This window comes from Otolemur garnettii, unplaced genomic scaffold (assembly GCF_000181295.1).
Source record: "Otolemur garnettii isolate 467f Iridium unplaced genomic scaffold, OtoGar3 scaffold00062, whole genome shotgun sequence".
NCBI classification, from domain to species: Eukaryota; Metazoa; Chordata; class Mammalia; order Primates; family Galagidae; genus Otolemur; species Otolemur garnettii.
Genome location: NW_003852457.1, coordinates 1,795,574 through 1,812,173, shown reverse-complemented (window position 1 = coordinate 1,812,173; position 16,600 = coordinate 1,795,574). Strand labels below are relative to the sequence as shown.

The window sequence follows — 16,600 nt, the reverse complement described above, 5'->3', positions numbered from 1 at the left end:
TTGTCCTGCTCTTCAGGCTTCCTAGGATCCCCATTGCCCACTACAGATGACCTTTCTGAGCTGTGGAGCCCTGAGCCATGGGGAGAGGGTGAATGTGTTTGAGAGGCTGGGGCAACAGTGCACCCACACACCACATCCCCCAGCCCACATGGCAGGGCAACCCACCTCCTACCATCTTCTAGGTGACAATAGGAGGCCCTGGAGTTTTAGGCCCTTGGGAAGCTCCCCCAGCCCCATGGGCCACCTGATGCAAATATGACACTCAAACATGGGCGGCCAGGGAAGGCCCCTTCTGGGCCAAGTGGCCTTGGGTGAACCCCAGCTGTGTTCCCCTATTCCCAGCATTCCTGGGGACTATCAGTGCTTTAGGGGCTCCCCACAGGTTGGTATCCATGGAGCCTGAGGGCTGCTGCTGGGCACCGAGGGGCTCTACCTTGCCCACACATGTCAGGTAGCAGTGCCAGGAAGGAGCCCCGAGCCGTGGCCCTCGGGACTAGGCATATGCAGGTTCCAGCTCTCACCTGGGGGTGATCATGGGCAGTTTTTATTCTTCACCCATGTTTCCCTGAGGAATCCAGGGCCAGCTGCCCACGGTGGTAGTGACTAAGTAATGCTCTCTCTACCGGCTACTTCCCTTCCCCGGACCTGTGCTCCCCTGTGGAGGCTACTCCACCTCTCAGACAAGCTACAGGGGCCCAAGTTGTTGTCTTGCTCTCAGGAACAAAGCTAAGATCACAGCCCTTCCTAAATCTGGCCTCTGCTACCTGGGGGCTGAGGGGAGCACACTGGTTAAGGAGACAAAGGAGGCACTGGGTGGGGGGGGGGTCAGGCCTTTTATTGAAGTACTTGGTACAGACAGAACACACAGGCCACAGCACCCAGAGCCTAACCTGGGCAAGAGAGCATCCATGAGCATCCCTCGGCTTTAGAACAGCTGGCACCAGCCTGGACATTTGGCTGCCCCTCTTGGTGTCAGCCACCCATGAATCCATCTCCACGATGCCATCTCTCCCACCTGGGCTGCTGATGGGAGCCCAGGGCATTCCAAGTGTATGGGGAGGCTCCCCAAGTCCATGGGTGGCCTCACCCTCATGCTTACTTTTTTTTCCTACAGCCAAAGTGGTGAGAGTGGCAGGGCAGGGCTGGGGGGCCCAGGTAACAGGAATAGGTGCAAGGGCTCCCTGGACCAGGTCTGGGCACGTGCCATCCTCTGGGGGTTAGGTAGTACAGCATCTGCATGGGGGCCCCAGTGGACAGCATGGACAGTGTGAGGCTGCCGTGCCTGCAGGTCCTGCTTAGCCCAGAATAGACATTGCCAGAGAGAGGGCAGGAGAGGGCTTATGGGGGCAGGAGGAGAGGAGGACACAGGAGCTGTGGGGAAGGCTTTGCCCAACATAGGAGTGGGGGGCCAGGCAGGGTCCAGAATGGGCTCAGGCCTGCGCCTCCAGGGCACGCACATGCACACTGGGCAGACAGAACCACGAGGGCGGCAACTCCTTGCTCGTGCTGTCCTCATGGAAGCGGATGTGGAGGAAGAAGTCACCCGTGTAGAGGAAGAGGAGTGCCCCGAGGCAGGCCGACTGGCCCGATGGCTGCACCTGAGTGGGGAGGAGGAGGAGACATTAGCCTGGACCGTCTGGTGGAGCCCTGGGAGTCGCAGGAGCCCTGTGAACTGCTGGACCAGGGCCATGGGGAGGCAAGGGCTGCCTGGGCCTGCTCCAGCACTTTCTCGCCGTGCTGCTGTGGGCAAACTGCTGAGCCTCTCTGTGCCTCAGATTTTGTCTTTGAAAGTAGATACTCATTTTTGCCTCTCTGAACTGTTTGGGAGTTTAGTGAGATCAGGAGTGTGGGGACAGGCAGGGTCAGGTAAGTGCAGCAGGCCTGTGCCGGGGCAGCAGTGAGGGTCGGAGATGGGCTGGGGGTGCACCGAGTATTGTACCAGTCCCAGCTGGGTGCACAGCACCCTCTGAGCAGCAGTGGCTGGCATGGGGTGGGTGACGGTGGCGTTCTGGTGCTGTGCAGTAAGGTGTGGTTCTAAGCTCTGTGAGTTTTCCCACTTTCAGCACCCCTCAGGGGAAAGGGTTATCACCCTGGTCTCTGCAGCCAGGACTTGGGGTTTAGAAGGGTGAAAGTGCCTGAGCTCTCACAGCGAGTGGGGGGATGCAGTGTTAGCATGCGGGACCACAGAAGCTCCTCGTGTTCTGATGTATGCAGACTTCAAAGCCTGCTGCCCAGGGAAGGGGGCCAATGACTGTGAAGGTCTGGGCCATGCATGGCTGGGGCTCCCAGTCTGCCCCAGACACCATCACGTACCGCATCCAGGTGGAAGGTGCTGGAGCCCACAAAGGAGGTGATGTTGTGCAGGTCGTAGTTGTGCACGCCGTTCTGGTGGTCCTGGAAGGGGACCACAGTGAGGGCGAAGGGCCCCACACTGCGTGGGCTCCGGTTGGTCAGCCGCACCTCCAGGTGCACAGGGTCACCCACCTGGCAGGCTGCTGCAGCCTCACAGTCACACAGCTGTCCATCCACTAGCACATCTGCAAGGGACACAAGACATTCAGGTCAGGCCTGCACAGCCCAGTGGGTCTCCCCTCCTCAAGCCCAAGGACCTGTTTACTCTTTCCCTCCTTCCCTCTTCAAGCTGCCACCCACTCTGTGCCAGGCTGGGTGCTGGGGATATAGATGTGTGACCAGCCCCTGGACTCCTGAAAAGCTGTCTGGCAGAGACAGGCATAGTTATAATGCAGGGTCTACATTCCACTGAATGTGTCTGTGCCCCCAGGTCTTTTCAGAGCCTGGAAGGGCCTCCTAGACACTCCTGCTATGGCTGCCTCGCAGGGACCCAGCACCATCCAGAGAGTCAGGGCTCCTGTCCAGTGATAGATCCAGAAACCTGCAAATGGCAGGTCTCTTGAGGAAAATCAAGGCAAAAATGCAGATGCCTGGAGAGCGCCCCAGGAAGACAGAGTGACACAGCCACAAGCCCAGAACACCTGGAGGCCCCAGGAGCTGGACAAGGCAGGAGGGAACCTCGCCAGAGGCTGCCAGGCCTGCTGCACTGTTCTCTCAGACCCCAGACCTGACAGAGAATGCGTGTCTGTTGTTTCAGGCCACCCAGTTTGTGGTAAGTGGTTTCAGAGTCTCTCTGCCTGTTTCCTCCTGCAAGCCAGGCCCCACAAACCCTGGTTTGCAGGGAGGTTGATGGCCTTGTGGACTAAAAGGAACCTTACCAACTCTGTGCACTGTCTAAAGCAGTGGTTCTCAACCTTCCTAATGCCATGATCCTTTAATACAGTTCCTGTGGGTCATGACCCACAGGTTGAGAACCCCTGGAAAGTATGCGTGAGAGAGAACGGCTAGAAAGTTAACAGAGCTTACGCGGGTGTCAGACATACCCTTATGTTAACGCACGGTCTATGATGAGGTTCGTGATAAACAGGAGTGGAACATGGTCTGGGCCATCAGAGACAGAAAGGCTGAGGGTCAAACTTGATCAGAAAAGCTTCCTGAACCTCCTGAGTCTTCTTTCTCACCAGAGAGGGTGATGTGGTAGATGGATAACACCCCCCTAAGTTTCCCCCAGTCTACTTCCTGGAACCTGAGACTATGTCCCCTCATGAGGCAGAAGGAACTTGGTAGATGTGAGAAATTTAGGACCTGAGGTGGGGACAGAGTCATCACGAGGTCCTTACAGGGAGGCAGGAGAGCTGGAGAAGGCAACGATGACGACAGGAGCAGAGACAGGTGGAAGGTGCTGGGCTGTGAGCTACAAAGATGGAGAAGGCTGAGACGGCACCTCCCACAGCAAGGACACAGGTCCTCCCCGAGTCCCCAGGAGCAAGGCAGCCTACTGACCTCTCAGACTCCAGCCTCCAGAGCGAGGCAGAAAATATGTTTGTTGTTTTAAGCCACTAAGCTTGTGGTCACTTGTTAGAACAGCCAAAGAGCCCGACATGGTTGGGGTCTGGGAGCCCATGTGCTTAGAGGTCCCACCTAGGGGCAGACAGGACTGGTCCCAGGCAGACAGGCATGGTCAGGCCAGCCCCACAGGCTCCAACAACGTCCTCAGTTTCCCCACCTGTGATGGCAGTGCCTCCCTCACCAGGTTGTCAAGCATGTGCCAGGTCCTCTGGGAAGGTGCCAGACAGCAAGGTGCTCGAGGGGTGTCGGGTGCTGCCTGGCCCAGGCTAGGAGTGCGTGTGCATCTGTTTCATTCCCACTCTGAACACCTGACAGCTCTGCCCAGGCATCGACGCATGCTTTACACTGGTCAAAGGGGACTCTCTGTTTTCTCTTAGAGCCCCTCCCTCCCACTTTCCCCTGCAGAGTGGCTCCAGCACCAGGACAGGCTTGGGCGGAGCCCCTTCCACCTGGACCCCAGCCCTGGCTGCGGGTATGTCCAGTGGTCAGTGTGGCTGGTCCTTCTCTACCTCTCTCCACCCACCCTTGCCTGTTGCCCCTTTTGGGTCTCTCCATACCCACACTGGCTGTTCCGATCCCCTCAGTGCACAGCCATGATGGTGGTGTGGAAGCACTCAGAGGGCTGTCCTTTCCTTGCTGGCCCCTCTGGCCCACAGCTTCCCTTTATGTTCCGAATCAAAGGGACTCCTGAGCACATCCAATCCCCCTGGGGTCCCTGTAGCCTGCATGGCCCAGAGCTGGCTCCCCTCCAATGCTGTGGCGTCCTCCTCCCAGTGCCCCTCACTGATCCTCCGGTATGTCACTCCTGCTGCAGGGCCTTCGCACCCTCTGTCCTTGCCAGCTCCCTCCAGATGGTCCAGCCCTTGACCTCCCCCACTTTCTGTCTCCCTGCCACTTGTACTTTCTCATGGTCTCTCTGGAGCTGCCTTGCTTGTCCATTTCATTACTGTGTTCCTCCTCCCAGGAAGCTCCAAGAAAACTGGCACTTGCCTGTCTTGCTCTTCCCAGTGTCCCCAGTGTCCAGAACAAGAAGGTACATGGCTGACATTCATTTTATTTCCTATCTGCTGCAGGAACAAGTAGGTGAATGAGTGGACTCGGGTTGGGTGCCCAGGTTCGAACCCTAGAAAACCCACCCGCTGGGTATGCCCTGTCCCATTCTAGTCCTCTACGTGCCATCTGTGACATGAGGGGGTCAGAGCTGTGTCCCATAAGTTCCTTCTGAATAGAGGACTTTAGAATCATCTGCCACACTCCATCCTGGGCTCCCCACTCAGGCTGTGCTTCCCTGAAGATTATTTATGTAGGAGAATTACATGTTGTGAGAAGTCTCCCAAGAGTGGCTCAGTCTCATTTCTCAGAGCATTAAATCAGCATGGCCCGTCCTACCCTCCCACCCCCCTGCTCTGCCTCTGCTTCACACTTAATACCAGCCAGAGTCACGGACTTCACTGTGTCTGGCCCGGAATCCCTCCTGAAATCACTGCCATGTTCATTCCACAGCATGTTGATAACTCTAGCAGGAACACAGGCTATCTTTATCCCATAGGAACTCTAGGAACAGAGGATGGGAGGAGGAAGGGCTTGTGGGGCCCACTTTGCATGGTGCATTCTGCTGAGCCCTGCTAGGGTACAAGGGGCAGGGGAGCTGCCAGACAGCTGCACTTGAACCAGGGGCTGACCACTGTGGGTCTGAGAGAACAGGGCACATGCGCTGCTGGACAGAATAGGGCACATGTGCTGCTGGACAGGAGCACTCAATCTCCCCAGGCTCCTGGGAGGTAAAGTGTGTCTCAGGTGGCCTCCAGCTACCTGCTGGCCACACCACACAGCCTCCTAGGAGGGCAGAGAGTGCAAGGCACAGCTGTCTCACATATGCGTAAGGATGCTGAGTGATGTGGCCCAGACAGCGAGGTGCTTGAGGGGTGTTGTGCACTGCCTGCCCCAGGCTAGGAGTGCGTGCTCATCTATTTCACTCCCACTCTGAGCACCCAACAACTCTGCCCAGGCACCTACGCATGTCTTACACTCCCCCAGCAGCAGGCTGGGCCTGTCCTGGAGAGTTGGGGGTGAGGGGAGGCAGACCCAAGGGGGTGTCCCACATGATGCTCTCAGAAGGGGAGGTGAGCTCTTGGAGGACAGGTGCCTGACTCAGGGCCATCGTCCCTGTTCTTGGAAGGGTCATGGGGGCTACAGTCCTGCTTCTTGGGCCAGGCTCTGCTCCTCAGCCTACCCTGTCTCTCGCTGTCCTAAACTGCTTACAACTCTGGCTACAGGAGGGCAGACTTGGGCTAATTCAGGCATCCTGGCCTCGCTTTGCCAAGTGCTGCTGCTCCTGCACTCTGCAGCATTTGATGCTGGGAGGGCAGGTCAGAGCTGACAAAGCCCTGGGCAGCTGCCACGCTCATGGCACTCTGCAGCTCCAGGGCTTCCAGCCACAGGTTTCTGTGACCCCAGGAGCTCCAGGAGAAGGGTAGAGAATGTGGGGAAGTGGCCACTCTTCACTGACTACTGTAGTTGCAACAACCCATCCCTGGAACCACCTGATTAAGGCACTATCTTTGTCCTGTTTCACAGGGGAAGGCACTGAGGGGTAGGAGGGACAGGACACAGGTGCCAAGCCCTGGAACCTGGCACCAGAGCTGGTCTGCGGTGGCTGTTTTTCTAGCAGCTTTACTGAGATGTAATTCACAGACCACTCAATCTACCCATTTAATGTGCTGAATATACTAATGGGTTTTAGTATATTCACAGATGTGTGCAAACACAGTCTTAGTGCGTTTTCATCCCCTCAAAGAAAAACCTGTGCCCTTTTGCATCTCGCCCTACCTCTCCAGGCCCTCCCCACCTCCACCAGGCAACTGCTCCCCCACTTCCTAGCCCTCCCATGCCCCACTCTGGATTTTCCCATGAGTGGAACCCAGTGGTGTGGGTCTTCTGGGATGGCTCCCTTCTCTCAGCATGATGTCCTGAACTTCACCTGTGCCACGCCCTATATGGGTGGTCACTCCTTTCAATGGCGGGACCATATTCCAGGGCATGGATTCAGTGCACAGCATTCACCCTTTGACTATTACAAGCAGTGCTGCTGAGAACACTCCCAGGTGAGCTCTGTGCAGACACAGGTGTGCATTTCTCTTGGGAGCACACCTCAGAGGGGAACTGCTGGGTCAAACAGAGGCTCTATGAACCATGCAGGGAATGCCAGCTGCCTTTCCGGGTGGCCACACCAGTTCACGTTCCCACCAACCCTGCACAATGGTTGCATTATCTCCACACCTTCGATAATACCTATTATTGTCTGTCTTTGGTTCTAGCCATCCTTGTCAGGGTGAAATGACATCTCATTGTGGTTTTCATTTGCATTTTCCCAATTCAACTGTGCCTAGGCATGCAGTCCAGTGGCTTGCCACTGTCCCTTAGGCAGAGAGGCCCTCCCTGCACCCCTGCTGCTGGGGTCAGGTGTTTGGTGCAGCCCTTTTGTGCAGTCTTCACTTGTTCCATCCATAAGCCCTGAGAACCATCTGGAACTCCGTTCTGCAGGAGTTTCCCTCACTTTGGAGCCTGGAGGCCTGACAGAGGGGTGGGACCCATGTTGGAAGTCTTTTCCCTTGAGAATGTCAGAGTACAGTTTGCAGAGTCAGGGGCCAGAGGCCAAGGACCACCACTGACAGTCAGGACACAAACTCAGAGAGGACGCAAACTCTGAGTGAACTATGGACCAAGAACATGGCCATGGGCAAGAGACAGGATGGATGGATGGACACAGGGGTTAGGGAGCCAAGAGGAAGGGTAGGGTGGAGACTGGATCCCAGGGCCTCCCACTATCTTCTCATCTGGTCTGTGCAGTGGGTGGGTGTGCCACCCAGGAGATGTTTGCTAAATGTCGTGTCCATGGGAGAGTAGCAGGGGCTTCAGGGTTCTAAACCACAGTGGACTTTTCAAGAGCCCTGCTTGGCTACATGGGGTCTTGGAGAGTCTGGTTTCCTGCATTTGGTGTTTCTGACATGTGTGTCCAGGGCTGCAGGCCCAATGCACAAGCTCAGAGTGGGCACAGAGGGGCTGGGGAAGAGAAGGAGTGAAGACAGTGGAGCTTTCTCAGGGCACAGCCTGTTCTGCCGGCTCCCTTAGGTGGCTGAATGATTTAATATGTCCTAAAACATGAGCAAGCTCCAAGGGCATGTGGTAAAGAGGGATGACCATGGATTTCTTTCCTACCTGGCTCGTCCAACTGAATGCTTGTCCTGTAGGACACACCTCCAACAGCCAGTAGCTGGAGGCTTATATTCCCTCCAGAGCTCACATCCCAGAGGACATCTTCCCTGCCTCACCCCACAGCTCCACTCTCTTGCCTTTGCCGATGATGAGAAACAGGAGACCAAGTGAACTTTAGAGGGAAATGTCTAATGTGGGATAAAACATGAAAAGTGCACTTAAGAACACTGCAGCAGGAATAAACAAACTGAATAAACTCACCTGGGAACAGAGTGAGTCAAGTTTTCAAGGCTCTACCCAGCTTGCTTTAGCAAAAGCATGTTTAAATTTTAAATTTTAGAAGACACACATATTTTTCCAGTTGGTGTAAATCTTAGATGGTCCTAAATTTTAGCACCAAATCTGACTCAGGCAAGAATTGGCTTTGGAATTAAACAAGGAGCTCTTGCGTGCGACTCCCAGGCAGCAGTGGAGGAGTCCCCAACTCTGAGCAGGCCCAGAACTGCTTGATAGAGCTGCACACATCCTGCCAGTGGCAGCAGAGGAGTTCCCGGCTCTAGGCACCTGCACTGGGCAGGCCCAGAACTGCCAGAGCTGTACACTCCTGGCATCCCTGGCCAGCCACCTGAGAACTATCAGAGGATGGTCAGTTGAGAGGGAACCATACTAGAACGGCGGTACCCTGAGGCGAAGAGCAGCAGCCACAGCAGTGGGAACAACAAGGCTCACACCCCTGAGGCTCTTCTGGATAGACACGCCCTGCCTCTCTGGGCAACTAGAGGAAGCCGGCATCTTCTCCCGTGGCAGCCACTGACTGAACGGTTCTGGTACGGTCTCCACATGGTATAAATTCAGCATGGGGTGGAATCAGCAGAAAAACTCTGGTAATTTGAATAACCAGAGTAGATCAACTCCCCCAAGGAAGGATGGGGCAGATGCAATTGAAGATCCCATCCATAAACAGATGGCTGAGATGTCAGAAATTGAGTTCAGAATTTAGGTAGCAAATAAGATTAACAGAATGGAAGGAGGGAATTAGAATTTCAAGAAATTATTCAAAAGATGTCTCAAGAATTCAATGATTTCAAAGATAAAATGACCAAAGATTTTGAAACACTGAGGCAAGAAGTTGCAGCCCTCAAAGATATGAAAAATAGGTAGAATTCCTCGGTAACAGAATGGAGCAGGCAGAAGAAAGGATCTCTGACATTGAAGACAAAGCTTCTGAACATGCCCAAGTGCACAAGGATGAAGAGAAATGGAGAGAAAAAACAGATTACTCTCTCAGAGAACTCTGGCATAATTCGAAGAAAACTAATATTCATCTTATAGGAATCCCTAAAGATGATGAAGTGGCTTCACAAAGCACAGAGGCTCTACTTCATGAAATTATGAAAGAGAATTGTCCAGACATGCCAAGAGATTCTGAAATTCAGATAGCAGACAGTTTCAGAACCCCAGCATGACTCAACCCAAACAAGACATCCATCCCCCAGGAACATCATAATTAACTTCACTAAAGTTAATATGAAAGAGAAAATCCTGACAGCAGCTAGACATAAGAAAACCATACCCTACAAGGGGAAGAATATTAGAATGACGGCAGATCTCTCTGCTGAAACCTTTCAGACTAGAACAGAGTGGTCATTGACTTTTAACCTCCTAAAACAAAATAACTTTCAACCCAGGATCCTGTATCCAGCTAAACTGAATTTCATTTATGATGGAGAAATTAAATACTTTAATGACATTCACACATTGAAGAAATTTGCTATAACTAAACTCGCCCTCCAGGATATTCTCAGACCTATCCTCCATAATGTCCAGCGCAATTCTCCACCACATAAGTAAATTCACACAGAAAATTTTGATCAAATTCCAACTTCCACAGTGGCAAAAGGATTAAGGATGTCCACTGGACTTTCAAAAAACTCGATACCCAAAATTATATCAGGTTTATCAATATTCTCAATCAATGTGAATGGCTTAAATTGCCCTCTAAAGAGGCACAGGCTGGCTGACTGAATACAAAAACTCAGGCCACATATCTGCGGCATACAAGAGTCCCATCTTACCCTAAAAGACAAATATAGACTCAGGGTGAAGGGATGGTCATCTATATTCTAGGCAAATGGAAAGCAGAAAAAAGCAGGTGTTGCAATTTTATTCGCAGATACAATAGGCTTTAAACCAACAAAAGTAAGCAAGGATAAAGATGGACACTTTATATTTGTTAAGGGTAATACTCAATACGATGAGATTTCAATCATCAATATTTATGCACCCAACCAGAATGCACCTCAATTTATAAGAGATACTCTAATAGACATGAGAAACTTTATTTCTCCCAGTTCCATCATAGTCAGAGATTTTAATACTTCTTTGGCAGTGTTGGATAGATCCTCCAACAAGAAGCTCAGCAAGGAAATTTTAGATTTTAACTTAACCATTCAGCATTTGGATTTAACAGACATCTACACAACATTTCATCCTAACAAAACTGAATACACATTTTTCTCATCAGCCCATGGAACATACTCCAAAATTGACCACATTTTAGGTCACAAGTCTAACCTCAGCAAATTTGGAAGAATAGAAATTATTCCTTGCATCTTCTCAGACTATCACGGAATAAAAGTTGAACTCAGTAACAACAGGAATCTGCAGACTCATACAAAAACATGGAAGCTAAATAATCTTTTACTGAATGATAGGTGGGTCAGAGATGAGATGAAGAAGGAAATTACCAAATTTTTGGAACAAAACGATAATGAAGATACAAGTTACCAGAACCTCTGGAATATTGCAAACGCAGTCCTAAGAGGGAAATTTATAGCATTGCAAGTGTCCTCAAGAAAACTGAAAGAGAGGAAGTTCAGAACTTAAAGGGATATCTCAGGCAACTGGAAAAGGAAGAACAATCCAATCTGAAACCCAGCAGAAGAAAAGAAATAACCAAAATTAGAGCATACTTTAATGAAATTGAAAACAAAATTATACAACAGATCAACAAATCAAAAAGTTTGTTTTTTGAAAAGGTCAATAACATAGATAAACCTTTGGTCAACTTAACCAAGAAAAAAAGAGTAAAATCTCTAATTTCATCAATCAGAAATGGTAAAGACGAAATAACAACAGACCCCCTCAGAAATTCAAACAAACCTTAATGAATATTACAAGAAACTTTATTCTCAGAAATATGAAAATCTGAAGGAAATTGACCAATACTTGGAAGCATGCCATCTCCCAAGACTCAGCCAGAATGAAGTGGAAATGTTGAACAGGCCTATATCAAGTTCTGAAATAGCATCAACTATAAAAAATCTCCGTACAAAGAAAAGCCTGGGACCAGATGGCTTCATGTCAGAATGCTACCAAACCTTTAAAAAGGAACTAGTACCTATACTATTTAATCTTTTCCAAAGTATAGAAAAAGACAGAATACTACTCAACACATTCTATGAAGCAAACATCACCTGATTGCCAAACCAGGAAAAAACCCAACAAAGAAAGAAAATTACAGACCAATATCACTAATGAATATTGATGTGAAAATATTCAAGAAGATCCTAACCAACAGAATCCAGCAACACATCAAACAAATCATACACCACGACCAAGTGGGTTTTATCCCAGGATCTCAAGGCTGGTTCAACATACGTAAATCTATAAATGTAATTCATCACATAAACAAATTAAAAAACAAAGACCATATGATTCTCTCAATTGATGCAGAAAAAGCTTCTGATAATATCCAGTACCCCTTCATGATCAGAACACTTAAGAAAATTGGTATAGACATTTCTTAAACTGATAAAGGCCATCTATAGCATACCTACAGCCAATATCGTATTTAATGGAGTTAAATTGAAACCATTTCCACTCAGATCAGGAACCAGGCAAGGTTGCCCATTGTCTCCATTGCTCTTTAACACTGTAATGGAAGTTTTAGCCATCGCAATTAGGGAAGAAAAGGCAATCAAGGGTATCCATATAGAATCAGAAGAGCCTAAACTTTCACTCTTTGCAGATGACATGATTGTAGAAAATACCAGGGATTCTACTACAAAACTCTTAGAAGTGATCAAGGAATACAGCAGTGTGTCAGGTTACAAAATCAACACTCATAAATTGGTAGCCTTTATATATACCAACAACAGTACAACTGAAAAAATAGTCAAGAACTCTATTCCATTCACAGTAGTGCCAAAGAAGATGAAATATCTGGGAGTTTACCTAACAAAGGACATGAAAGACATTTATAAAGAGAACTATGAAACTCTAAGAAAAGAAATAGCTGAAAATGTTAACAAATGGAAAAACATACCATGCTCAATGATGGGAAAAATTAACATTATTAAAATGTCCATACTACCCAAAGCAATTTATAATTTTAATGCAATCCCTATTAAAGTTCCATTGTCATACTTTAAAGATCTTGAGAAAATAATACTTCATTTTATATGGAATCAGAAAAAGCCTCAAATAGCCAAGATATTACTCAGAAATAAAAACAAAGCAGGAGGAATCATGCTATCAGACATCAGACTATACTATAAATCCACAGTGATCAAAACTGCATGGTATTGGCACAAAAACAAGAGAGGTAGATGTATGGAACAGAATAGAGAACCAAGAGATAAACCCAGCTATTTACCATCATATGATCTTTGACAAGTCAATTAAAAACATTGAGTGGGGGAAAAGATTCCCTATTTAACAAATGGTGCTGGGCCAACTGGCTGGCGACCTGCAGAAGACTGAAACTGGATCCACACCTTTCATCACTAACTAAAATTGACTCCCACTGGATTAAAGATTTAAACTTAAGACACGGAACTATAAAAATACTAGAAGAATGTGTAGGGAAAACACTTGAGGAAATCGGCGTGGGCGAAAATTTTATGAAGAGGACCGCCCCCCCGGGCAATTGAAGCAACATCAAAAATACACTACTGGGACCTCATCAAATTAAAATGCTTCTGCACAGCCAAAAGCACAGTAAGTAAAGCAAGTAGACAGCCCTCAGAATGGGAGAAGATATTTGCTGGTTATGTCTCCGACAAAGGTTTAATAACCAGAATCCAGAGAACTCAAACGTATTAGCAAGAAGAGAACAAGTGATCCCCTCTCAGGGTGGGCAAGGGAATTGAAGAGAAACTTCTCTGAAGACAGGCACATGGCCTACAAACATATGAAAAAATGCTCACCATCCTTAATCATCAGAGAAATGCAAATCAAAACTACTTTGAGATATCATCTAATACCAGTAAGATTAGCCCATATCACAAAATCCCCAAATCACAGATGCTGGTGTGGATGTGGAGAAAAGGGAACACTCCTACACTGCTGGTGGGAATGTAAACTAATACGTCCCTTTTGGAAAGTCATCTGGAGAACACTAAAAATAAACCTGCCATTTGATCCTATAATTCCTCTATTAGGTATATATCCAGAAGACCAAAAATCACACTACAATAAAGATATTTGCATCAGAATGTTCAATGCAGCCCAATTCATAATTGCTAGGTCATGGAAGAAGCCCAAGAGCCCATCGATCCACAAATGGATCAATAAATTATGGTATATGTACACCATGGAATACAATGCAGGCATTAAGAAAGATGGAGACTTTACCTCCTTCATGTTTACATGGATGGAGCTGGAAAATATTCTTCCTAGCAAAGTATCCCAGGGATGGAACAAAAAGTATCCAATGTACTCAGCCCTACTATGAAACTAATTTATAGCTTTCATAGGAAAGCTACAACACAATTTTAGGTCAGAAATATGGGGGGGTGGGGTAGGATGGGTGGAGGGAGGGTGATTGGTGGAATCACACCTATGGTTCATCCTATAAGGGTACATGTGAATCTCTCTAAATGTAGAATATAAATGTCTTCATACAATAACTAAGAAAAAGACATGAAGGCTATGTTAACCAGTTGGATGAAAGTATTTCAAATTGTATACAGAAGCAGTACACTGTACCCCATTATAGTATTAATGTACACTGCTATGATTTAATGAAAAAAAATAAAAAAAAAATCATCTACTTCATCTGGATATACCTGATATTAAAATTGGAAAAAAATATTATTATAAAGGGAAATTACAAACATATTTAACTTATAAGTGAGGATGCAATATCCTAACATATTAACAAGTTGAATTAAAAATTATTGTTCAAATAATGTACTTTGGTCAAAATTAAGTCTAATTTATGTGAGAATTAAGAAAAAAAAAATCAAGGAGCTCTGTCATTCTCTATGAAGCTGAATGAGTTCATATGGGAAAAAGCAGCTGAGACTGGAGAGAGCCTTAGGCCGCGATCCCTGGGCTGTGGGGATCCCTGGGCTCTTCAGCAGCAGCCCCAGCTGTCCTGGGAAGGAAGGCCCAGGCAGATCCAGTATAAAGCCCTCTAACTTCCAATTAGCGAGTACAAACTGGTGAACTTTCTCTAAAGTCAACACAGCTAGTTGCTAGGTCCTCAATCACACAAGCCATATGTTTTCTCTCTCTACAAATGACAGCCAAGTAACTGGCCTTTTCACTTTAGCTGTTAGGAAGCTCATTATCAAATATGTGCCAGCCCAGAGCACCACATTGGGCCTTGGTAGCTATACCTCAGGCACACCTGCTCACAGGCATGTGCACGCATGTGTACCCACACAGCCTCTCCCGCATAGCTGTTCTTCCAAGCCTTAACCAATTACACTAGTTACATATTCCCATGGTCCAGGAGTGGGGGTGACAGTGCTGTGAGCGAGGGTCAAACTGCATAGTCCCCCTGCATTGGTTGCCAATCACGTCTCCTGCCCCCAACATCTGCAGAGCCCTTCACTATGGGGAAGGGACCCTTCTGCAACTGTGCTGGAACCACAGAAGGCTTAGACACAGATGCAGCATGAGAAGCAGGGTAAAGAGTGCCTTCTGTCTCCCCCAGACCCAAAGCATAGCCTCCAAGGGCCACAGCAGGCTCCCACAGTCACACCTTCTCTGACCCGGATGGGGACAGAACACAGGCTCTTTGTCCTCCTCAGCGGTGGGGACGGCATGCACTCAGGACAGCTGGAGCATCGCCCCGCTGTCCACCAAATGGCATGCATCTCTAACAGTTACTGAGGCAGCTAATTAGCTCACAGGCCAGAGTGCCCCCTCCCAGCACCCAGGGCGGGAGGACGTCCAGCACCCGCGTATGTGTAATTACCCTCAGTCAGAGCAGCTCCTGAGGAGCCACTTGGCTCTCTCGGGTAAATAATTTACTTTTACAACTTTTCATTAAAGATTAAAGGGAATTAAATTAAAATTAGGGCAAAATGGAGGTGGAGAGGAGACCCATGTAGCTTGGTGCTCTCTTCTCGAGGCTCTGCTTCCTGAGCTCAACCCCTTGTCCAGGACCCCTGTGAGGGGAGGGCTGGGGACATGCAGGAGGGAGGTAGGTTCCAGAGTGGAGAGAGCGAGGGCCTCCTGCCCAGTGTCCTCCATGGCGTGTCCTGGGTGTCTAGGGCTGGCTGTGGGCTGTGGCTGTGCCACTGCCTCGTAGGGCAGGAAGAAACGCCCTTTGGCAACATCATACCCCATGTCCAGGACCTCCCAGCCCACGGCTATCCTCCACGGCCCACCACCACACGAGGATTCTCGGGCCACATGGGTTTGGAGGCTTACAGCTCAGACCTGAGCCGGTGGGTGTGGTGGCTGCGGCTTGGGGGCTGAGGTGGGGACTGGGTGAGCCCCTTCAGAAGCCAGAGCTTCTAACCCTGTCTGGGTCAGGCAGTTGTACAGGGAGAAGGCAGAGTGCTGGGAGAGGGCTGAGCTGTGTCTGGCCAGACAGGAAACATGCCATGAACAGAGGGGTGTGGGCCACGGGTGCCCTGGCTGCCCAGGGGCAGCAAGGCTGAGGAAGGAGTTACCATATAAGCTAAACTGGGTCATGCACTAGCACTGCGTCTGACCCACAGCACATTTTCTGAGACTGGGAAGATGGCAGGTGAGGAAGGCAGCTCAAGCACAGAGGACTGCACCTGCCCATGGCCTGGGCCCCTGGACATTGTAGCCAGGTCTGCTTGGTGGGAGCTGGACAGCTTGCTTAAGGAACTAATCCTCCCTTGGGCCTAGGAGCCCCCAGAGCCTCCTTACAGGAAAACAGAAAGAAGGGCAGGCAAGCAGAGAGAAAGGGGACGCTTCTGGATAGGGTGAGGAGTCAGGAGGCAGGGTCTGGGCACCCCCCCCACACACACACCAGCCCACTGTGTGACCTTTGCCCTGGATAGGGTGAGGAGTCAGGAGGCAGGGTCTGGGCACCCCCCACACACACACACCAGCCCACTGTGTGACCTTTGCCCTGGATAGGGTGAGGAGTCAGGAGTCAGGGTCTGGGCACCCCACACACACACACACCAGCCCACTGTGTGACCTTTGCCCTGGATAGGGTGAGGAGTCAGGAGGCAGGGTCTGGGCACCC

At 49.5% G+C, this 16,600-nt stretch overlaps 1 protein-coding gene across 1 annotated transcript in view; it reads right to left on the bottom strand.

Annotated features, from left to right (window-relative positions):
* Positions 1-816: 816 nt before the first annotated feature.
* Positions 817-16,600, bottom strand: part of TRAPPC9 (trafficking protein particle complex 9) — a 727,753-nt gene continuing 711,969 nt past the window's right edge. Inside the window, exons 22-23 of the mRNA XM_003792853.3 lie at positions 2,314-2,537; positions 817-1,598 (exon numbers count right to left, since the gene is read on the bottom strand). Of these exons, the coding sequence (XP_003792901.2) occupies positions 1,431-1,598; positions 2,314-2,537 (392 nt within the window). The 3' untranslated portion in view covers positions 817-1,430. The remainder of the gene's footprint in view (positions 1,599-2,313; positions 2,538-16,600) is intronic.